The sequence below is a fragment of the Lactuca serriola genome, chromosome 9 (genome assembly GCF_051521515.1).
Source record: "Lactuca serriola cultivar US96UC23 chromosome 9, Lser_US96UC23_V15, whole genome shotgun sequence".
Taxonomy (NCBI): domain Eukaryota; kingdom Viridiplantae; phylum Streptophyta; class Magnoliopsida; order Asterales; family Asteraceae; genus Lactuca; species Lactuca serriola.
This window is the reverse complement of record NC_136416.1, coordinates 210650926-210661085: the sequence shown is the minus strand read 5'-3', so window position 1 is coordinate 210661085 and position 10160 is coordinate 210650926. Positions and strand designations below refer to the sequence as shown.

General features: G+C 29.9%; 1 protein-coding gene across 1 annotated transcript; it reads right to left on the bottom strand.

Annotated features, from left to right (window-relative positions):
- Positions 1-3619: 3619 nt before the first annotated feature.
- LOC145073471 (WAT1-related protein At1g25270-like) lies at positions 3620-7906 on the bottom strand. Its single transcript, XM_079020019.1, has 7 exons — positions 7496-7906; positions 6570-6632; positions 5899-6015; positions 4969-5218; positions 4470-4628; positions 4218-4369; positions 3620-4109 (listed from the first exon to the last, which is right to left on the bottom strand). Exons 1-7 carry the CDS (start codon positions 7696-7698, stop codon positions 3857-3859), a joined length of 1197 nt encoding a protein of 398 aa, XP_078876145.1. The 5' UTR covers positions 7699-7906; the 3' UTR covers positions 3620-3856.
- Positions 7907-10160: the final 2254 nt, after the last annotated feature.

Sequence of the window (10160 nt, the reverse complement as noted above, 5' to 3'; positions counted from 1 at the left end):
ATTGTTAAGATAAAAACTTTACTTTTATACTATTATGCTCCACTTTGCAAATGATTACTTGAGGCCTCTAATTTTTTTAGCACACTGCTTATGTTCTTATTTCTTGAAGATGATAAGAGATTAACAAACGTTTGAATATAATTACAATTGTTTCTTGCTTGATTTTATATTATCAAAATATTTTGGCTCAAGATAATCACCATAAAACTTCATAAAGTAGTATCATTGTGGTAGGAAATAGCATTGTAGTTTGCAATTATATGTTATGGTTGAAAGTAACTATGTTGAAAGTTGTCTCAGAATTTCTCTTACAAACTTTATCCATGTGGAGTTGCGTTTTTCAATATACCGGACTTCCGTAGGATCGTATAGATGGTCCCAACCTTAGTTTTTATAAAATAACATTAACCAAGCCTAATTTCTATACATTGTTATTTGAAAAAAATTATAACAAACTATGAAGCCGGGTACCCATATCGGAACCGGTACCCGACGGATCAGAGAGCGGTTCCGAAATTTAAAATACCAATATAACCGATTCCGGTTTCAACATTCCAGAAACCACCGGTTCCGATTATAGAGAATTAAGACGGATACCCGACATGTTTATCTCTACTTTAGTTCATACGAATATATTTTTCAATCATGTTTTAGTTAAAACAAATTTTAAATAACTTTAATAAACATTTTAGATTTAATAACTTTCAAATAAACTATTTAACTTAAAGCTCAGTTTAATGTTTTTAATTTGTTTCGTAAACAAAATAAAAATAATCATCTACGGTGTTATTATATATATCCCTTCACTCACATAAATCGTCATATAATGGGGGATACACAAACACTATTACACTTATATAAAAGGGTACACGATGCAATTGAAAGTACGTATAAAATTTCCTATTAAATATAATAAAAATAAAATTGTTATTGTCATGTTCCATCATAGCTTAATGAATGCTGACATAGCCGTCGGCCACCACCTAGAGTGTGGGGCGGCGCTACCAATGGTGTTGCCTTGTGTGAGCCATCTTCAGTATTGGTCGTTAGTAGGTTGAAAGAAGTTGGGTCATCGCCTGTGTTGCTTGATGATGCCACACTTTCACGTCTTGTGGGCTAGACGTGTGTGGATTGTTTGCACCAAGGCTTAAGGAAGGCCAAGGTTGTTAGGCTGATGTTTCCTTAACCTTTTGGGTTGCAAGTCCAAATTCAATCTGGTCCATCTTCGTTAAGGTTTTCGTCTTCATATTTATTTGAGAATATGACTTATTAAGGGAATTAACTTTTCGGTATGTTCACATCTGGGTAATTATCTTTTTTTTTTGTACATATCTAGGTAACAAACTTGTTGAAAGTGTTCACATATGACCATTATGACCTGCTATAGCAGGTTAAATCCTAGATGTGAACGCTTCACAGGTTCATTACCTAGATGTGTACAAAAAATAGTTACCCAAATATAAACAAAACGAAACCTAAAAATTAACTTACACGAATGGTCCCTATGGTTTGGGGGAATTTATGTTTTTGGTCCCTATCTTATTTTTTTTTAACTTAGATGGTCCCTACTGTTTATTTTTGTTGCGCGTTTGGTCTCTGTCTTACCTAAAAAGACTATTGTGCCCTTATTAATTTATGGTTTAAGTAATTTTCTTATTTATGTAGTTATTTTTTACATATTTAAAAAAATTAATAGACCACACATATTTGTATCTCCTCGGATGATCCCTACTATTTATTTTTAATTAATTAATTTTTTTAACTCGGATGATCCCTATTGTTTATTTTTGTTACGCGTTTGGTCTCTGTCTTAACTAAAAAGACTATTTTTCCCTTATTAATTTTTTTAATTAATTTTCTTTATATGTATTTATTTTTTATATATTTAAAAAATTAATATACCCACATATATGTATCTCCTCACCGTAAACCTGAAACCACATTTGAGAAATTTAAATTGGGTTTTACCGGTCACTATCTCATCTCTCATCCTCCCCAACTTCTATTTCATTTCCATCTTTAGTAACATCGACGTCTTATCATCCTTCTTTTTTTGGTACTTCAACTCTGGCGAACCAACACCATAACCTATTGTCTCTTCCTCTTTAGTGGGTTGTGGTGTTGATTCGACGAAGTTGAAGGATCAAAAAAAAAGTGATGATGAAGACGTAGATATCACTAAAGTTGGAAAATAAATAGAAGTTGAGAAGGATGAAAGATGAGATTGTGAGAAGATATAGATATATGAGGTCTACTAATTTTTCTTAAATATATAAAGCATAAGTACATAAACAAGAAAATTAATTAAAAAAAAATTAATAGGGCACAATTGTCTTTTTAGGTAAGACAAAGACCAAGTACGTAACAAAATTAAACAGTATGGACCATCTGAGTTAAAAAAAAATAAATTAATTAAAAAATAAACAAAATGGATCATCCGAGGAGATACAAATATGTGTGGTCTATTAATTTTTTTAAATATGTAAAAAATAAATACATAAATAAGAAATTTAATTAAAAAATAAATTAATAAGGGCACAATAGTCTTTTTAGGTAAGACATGGATCAAACGCGCAACAAAAATAAATAGCAGGGACCATCCAAGTTAAAAAAAAATAAGTTAGGGACGAAAAACATAAATTCCCCCAAACCACAGGGACCATTCGTGTAAGTTAATTTTTAGGTTTCGTTTTGTTCATATTTGGATAACTATTTTTTTTATACACATCTAGGTAACGAACCTGTGAAAACATTCACATCTAAGATTTAACCTGTTATAGTAGATCATAATGGTCATATGTGAACACTTCCAACAAGTTTGTTATATAACCTGAGTATTACAAACATTTAAACATAAATCGTCCAATCAAAGCGTTACAATTTTGAATGAAAACAACAAAAAAAAACATCCAAACATAATTTTGGTTAGAGTTGACGTATTTGGGGTCTATTTTTATTTTTTGTATTGGGCCATCTAAATCAACATGACCCCCTATTAGTATGCACATAACAAATCTAGAATGTTTGTAGACCACCAACTTAGGATCAAAGATGTTATTCCTTCCATTGTTTGTTGAAGCAATCGACCACTTGAGGAGGCCATTCAATTTTGTCTAGAGGAGGCTTTTAATTATGCTCTTATAAGTATTTTTTATTGGTAACTCTTATCCCTTTACATATTTATACTACGGTGGGCTTTTTTAAATATTTTTATGTCAATCACTTTAAGTAACCAAACCCTTCTAATTAGTTACTTTAATTAATTATTTGACTATAAAATAAAATATTTTTTTATTTTCTTTTATTTTTATTGTTTGTATGTTGTACATTATATCCCGGATTAAGATCTGCCTCTTCAGCATCCGGCTGTTGAGACTAGGATTGGCTGTTTGTATTTAGACATGGGATCCACCATTAATAATGTTTATAACTCAATGATGATCGAAGATAAGAAGCAAGACTCCAAGCATGAAAGAAATGGCTCCAGTACTCTACTTATACCTATTGAATGGCTCCAGTACTTCTAGCTAGCATGAATGAAATGGCTCCAGTACTCTATCTATACCCGATTGACATTAGAGCATAGTTAAATTTAACTAAACACAAATGATAACATATATAAACCAAATGAATGGGAATATATAACAATAAATAAGTAAATCCTTCTAAAACAACAACAGATGAACAACTCTGAGTTTTAGCACCTACCCTATATTCAATGCTAAACCCTGATCTAATTTTTTTCTATTTGTTTTTATCATCATTTAAAAAAAAAAAAAAATCTTAAAGCTCCCATGGCCATATCCCTCGTCTTTATGATACAACAACCTGATCACTCGTTTTTATAAGAACTTTGTCAACCTGAGGAAGTCACAACAACCTCAATACGTCTAGATTCACTATTGCCACTTCGGAGACTTGAGTGTTTTGAATCACTATCACAAATAACCTCAAAGCTTGAGCCTTGTGATTCACCATTAATGGCACCATTATAACTTCCTACGCTAGATTCTCTTACTGGACACAGTTGAGCCACCTTCTTCACCTCTTTACCTTTACCCCACAATACAGCATAGAGTCCAACGATTATCAATATCGCACCCAAGACACTGCAATAAATAAAGTGACACCTTCTAAATATTCTTAAAAAGAACACCGATCAAATTCTTCCATGCACTTGAAAACAATATAATTAAAGACTAAAGACAATTACACACCTTCCCAAGTGTAGGCTCTCATTCAAGACTAAAGATCCAGCGATAGCCACAAGCAGAAGCATTAAAGGATTAAAAGCCGATACAAATAACGGACCTCTCATTTGCACACAACATGCAATAAATGTAAACATTAAACCAGACGCCAACATACCCTATCAAAATACGTTTTCATGTGTTAGGAAATGGACAACAAAAACTTCACAAATAGCAAAAAAATAATTAATTGTATGCAATGTTAAGTAAAATACATACCGTATAAGCCACTGTTAGAAGTCTAATGTTCCAACCAAGCTTCCAATCACCCCAATGTCTTTCGGTGCATAACCCAAACCCGACTGCTTGTACAGCACCTAATGACGATGTGAGGGCTGTGACTGAATAAGGACAAGGATATTTTTTGACCAAATTTGTCTGATAGCATAACAACAAATTAACATGAAAAATATTAGTACGTTTTAACCTTTATTACATACTCCAATATTTTCTTTGCTTTTTTTTTTTAATAAAAATATTATGTAAAACAATCACGTCTATACAAAATAGTTGGTTATATACTTGTTGATAAGTAATTTTATTAGAAGAATTTCATTATTATTAATGGCAATCACTAAAATGATCAATATATAAGGTCCGTTTAATGAAGTGATAACTTTTTTTTTTTTACCAAATGTTGATCATCAATTTTGCAATAGTAAGTTTACTTATTTTGATTATTATTTATATGATGATCTCTTCATTAATATAAACAGACCTGAATGATTAACCAGATGGAATAACTGATGCAACTACCCATGGCCAATAAAGAGCCCAAAACCCTATCATGACTTGAATGTTGACCACCTGGTCCATGTTGTTTACCATGCAAAAGGTCAACGTTGGTCTTCCATAGGTGAAGGTCAATGCCCTTATAAAAAGTCAACAACATGGCCCCACCAACCCCTAATACAGTCCCTATGACTTTTGCTGCACCAGGGCTACTCTTCCAACCCAACCTTTCCATCCTGTAAATCACAACAATTTATAACATATTAATGACTATATTTATTGCATTTTTAGTGGTTCTATATTACTGAAAAAAGAAAACTAACACTATCTAAACAATATTTATTAAAAGAAAAGAAAAAGAGCAAATATAACACTATTAATAGGTTTTCATAAAAAGGCCTAAATTTTTTATGCTTCACAACTATCCACCAATTTGATAAGTCCCTTATTTTAAAGCTGCTTTCAAAAAATTTCCTTAATTTTTACACCAATTTTGGAAAAATCTCCCTCCACAAAACACTTCATTTTTGCATCCAGAATTCTATTTTTGCCACGAAAATGGTTTTTGAAAATCTTCACAACAAAAATAACTTCAAAAAAAGATTGTTTCTTTTTTAAACTAAATTGTCATTTTTAGTAATATAAACAATTTCGTAGTATATAGAAACAATAATGTCATATTATCGAATTATTTTTTGTTTTTTAATATAAAAAAACATAGTTTTAAGCATATAGTAATGGCCCGTTACAAAATTGGTACTTCTTTTGGGATTTTTTTACTTATAAAATAACTATCTTGTTGAAAGCACTTCCTCAATATGATTATTTTTGTCTTTATATCTGAAAATAAACTCTCCACAATTTATATAATCTAAACTTTATACAATGAAAGATATCATATAAAAGTTTTTTTTACCTAAAACAAACCGCCAGCACGAAGGTAATGGCGGGAATAAGATTGGTGGTAGCCGCTGCGAATGTGGCTGATGTCAAAGATAACGCTTTTATGTAGAAATTTTGTGCCAGCGAGCCACTGCAAATTAAATAAAAACTTGTAGTTTTGTTTTTTATCACAAAAAAAAAAAAAAAAAAAAAAAAAAAAAAAAAAAAAAAAAAAAGACGACTTCAAGAATAAAAGGTGCATAGTGAAAGAAAACATTCTAAAAATAAAACAAATTTGAACCAAGAAGTTATAATATAAAGTTTTTCAAAAACTTCACGTAACCCTTTTACTATTTTTGGATACAAGGATTCCTAGTTATGTCCGCAGTCCAAATATAGCTTTATGCATTTTATTTTTTGTGTATATAAAAGACGTGTACTTTAGAATATAAATTAAATGATTAAGGATTAAATTAAATCTAAGCATTTCCTTTTTTGTCACGTAAAAGTAGAACTGTCTATCGGTATTTGGGAGAGATTAATGAAGGTCACATTCACATATCTCTATGCTACAGCTAACACCTCAGCTACCTCATAACTAATTAATCCTCTAAAAATTAAATTATTAATATTCAAATTAAATAAAAAATAGATGTATAGGAAAAAAAACATAAATTAAAAAATAAAGATAATAATAATACATACCCAAATAGACCACAACAAGAGGCTTGCAAGAGTATCATCCATGTCAATTTTGGCCTTTTGTTCCTGTAAGAAATATCACCACATTAATTAGAACGACAAATTTCATGAAATGTTTATTTGATTAATACTAAGAATAAATAATATTTTTAAGTCTTACAATAACTTTTTTTTTTTCAATTTTGAGCCGAAAAGTTTTTATCTTATAATTTTGCACTTTAATTGAAGTTGTTATAACCACTTTAACTTTTGTTCCAAGTAAAATAAATAAATGACCATTGTATTTTCATAAATTAGCATATCTATGAACCAAAAATAATCAGAAACAAAAACAAAAAATGTTCGGATAACCTCATAAAAAAAACATAAAATTTTTTGAGTCAAAATTTATAAAACTCATATATACTCGAGGACAAAAAAAAAACTAAACAAAACAAAAAAAAAAAGAAAAAAGAAAAAAGAAAAAAGAAAAAAAGGCATAACTTACTCTAATATTAAGCATTACAATTTCATTATTTCTCTTTTGAGATTTTCAATTAAATTATTTTATATATTTCCATTTTCTATAGCTCATTGGTCTCATTTCAAAAGAGACACAATTTAATACCAAAATCTATAAAACAAAAAGCTTTTCAACCACATTTTCTCAATGTTTTTCTCGAATTTATCCCTTTTTCTACATATTAACCTTCAGTTTTCTTTTAATTATACAAATAAATATATTCTATAAGAAATCTGATCATTGTATACATGTAAAACAAATTAGTTTAATTTAGATGTTTCTGCAAAAAAAAAAAAAAAAGGATTTCGTTCGTGGGTATGCAAGAACATCGAACAAAATGCATGATGTTTCTACGATATATCATTCTAAATTCTGTTTTTCTTATTCTTACGTATATATATAACCAATCCAAAGAAAGAATCCGAACCTTTCAACCAAAAGTGCAAGTGGAACAATGAATGCAGTGGAGAAGATAAATCGATAAGCGACAAGAATAGGAAGATTCATGCCATCATTAGCCGCCAGTTTGTAAAGAACATTAACTCCGGCAAACGTCGTCTGAACAGTCAGCATCAGCAACACCGGCTTCAGATCATGAATGACGTTGCAGATCTTCTCCACCGTTACCATTTTATAAACCCTAAAAACCAGAAATTTTCAAGCAAGAAGAAAATGGAGAAAAAATATTAGTGTTTTTTCTCCTCTTCTCTCGCTTGATTAGCAAATAAGTATTGAATTATCTCCTTCTGAAAGAACTAATTCTATATAATTTAAATTCAAAAAAAAATGGTGAAACGTTTGGGCATATATATGAGAAAATTGAAGAGGAGAGAGCGAGTCTTTTGGCGTCTGTTCTTGAAACAGTAACAAGAAGAGAAGAACGTGTTGTATAAACAGTGAGCATGTTGTAAAAGTAAGTTTTGATGAATGACAAAAGGCACCTTCAGGTATTTACCAGTTGTCAAAAACAGTCAGCAAACCGGTGAAAACAATATCTAGTAGAAACTTGATAAATTAATTCTCAATTATTTAATAAACTCTCTATTATAGTATTTTAGGTGGGTTTGATTTGGGGATAAGATGTTAAAGTAATAATTAGTTAATAATATAAGATAATATGTTTTTGATAATTTCTAAAGCCCCGTTACAAAATATAAATTAATAAATTATAATATACTACATATTAGATGAATGATTTAAGAATGCTTTTTGAAAAATGACTAAAATGTCTTTTTTTTTTTTTTTTGTTGAAATCAATTTAATCTTGAATTTCATTTTTAATTATCTTTACTAGTTGTGAGACTCATGTATTAAATGACTTAATTAAAAAAAAGTTAAATATAAAGGTCAAAATATTTGAGAACTTTGAATTTATAAGAAAATAAAAAAAATATATTATAATGTAAATGTTTTTTTTAACTTAAACAAATAATTTAAATAAATAAAGAAATTAATGAGCTTTAATTTTGAGAATTTTGAAATTAAAATATAAGTTCATTAATGAATTTGATATCCATTTATTAATATATTAATTGCAATTATTACATTAAAATATTATGTGAAATTTAATAAAATAGAAAAACTCATAAAATAACATGTGGAAAAAAACTAATTCAAAATGACATTTAGCAAATTGAATGAGAGTGTGACAAGTGGCAAAAAAAACATTCATTTATTAAAGAGAATTATTATTATAAGATCTTCTAGTGTTGTGTTTTCATAGCTCAACAAGAAAATATTCAATGTGATTATTGTTTTAATAGCCTCGTTTTGCGAAGGGAGCCCATTGTAGAACTTTCATTATCTTTATTCAATGTGATTATCGCTTTAATAGCCTCATTTTGTGAAGGGAGCCCATGGTAGAACCTTCATTATCTTTATTAGCACCAATAATGATTTTAATAATTTATTCATCGGTTAAAACTTTGAGCAACTACAATTTCTTTTGGTGGTTTAGGACATTTTCGACATCCATAACATTGCGATAACACAACTCTACACAACTCTGATCAAACTTCGAAGTTCTTAAGTGCTTTCACCACCTACCTATTAATCGGAGCCATGTTAACTGTTGATCGGAGTTTACAATGATGAAATCGGTTTGTAATTATATTATCACGATATAGACATGCTGAAATTGCAAGATTTATTGTATCTAACACATTTATTTTTGTTGGATTCATAACCCTCTAAAAGACTTCTATAAGAAGAAAATGCATTTTAAAAGCATATATAATCCCCAACACCACAAGGTTGGATTTTTTAAGTTGTGTTTGGTGGGAAAAAAAACCAACAGTGTTGGAACGTTCCAAATTTCAAACCAAATTTATCATTTTCAAATACGACTTAGCTTACCAAAAACATCCTTTAAATAAACAACACAACATCCAGTTTGTTCCAAAATCATAAACCACAAGATTAAATCAGAGTTAATTAGTTTACTAGTGAAAGTCTCAAACTAATAAAATAACATCGATGTGAATGTACAATCACGACACACATTTCCCTTTTGTACTAGAGCAACTGAAAAACATTTCACTTAACAATATAAGTACAAAACTTAGTGAGTTCCCTAGTATACCATATATTTTCTCACACGTACAATGCATACAGCCTACGAATTACCTCATGAATATGAAGCATTGGTTCCCAACCACCATACAATTGTGGGCTCCCAGTCTAAAGTCTCCTAGTCCCAATATTAGCAATCAGATCTTAACCATCATACAACCGCATACCCTTAACCATCATACAAACCAAACCAAAGTTCTTCTAATAGTGATGAATTGGCTTATGAATGCATAGTCATACGCAGTTAAAGAAAAGATAGACAGATGAAAAAGTGTTCCTACCCGAGAGCAATATATCAAACAAGTACCATACAAAAAGGCCAGATCAAAAGTTCTCAAACTATCTACTTTACACTATGCATAACCCCTAAGGGATTCACTCGACAATATATCAACAACAACATAAACCTCAAACAAACAACTTGGTAGATGTCCTAACACAAACCATTATAGTCTACCACATAATTTGAATCACCCTATGAATGTGTAGTTATGTGCAGTAATAGAAGAGATAGACAGTCG

Bases quoted from the DNA above. Each gene is read 5' to 3' on its own strand.
- LOC145073471 (XM_079020019.1), bottom strand. From the start codon at position 7,698: ATGGTAACGGTGGAGAAGATCTGCAACGTCATTCATGATCTGAAGCCG. The intron at 4,629-4,968 runs GTCTGTTTATAT...TTATGCTATCAG, and splicing joins CCATCTGGTTAATCATTCAG to ACAAATTTGGTCAAAAAATA. The intron at 4,110-4,217 runs GTGTGTAATTGT...TATTTATTGCAG, and splicing joins GAGAGCCTACACTTGGGAAG to TGTCTTGGGTGCGATATTGA.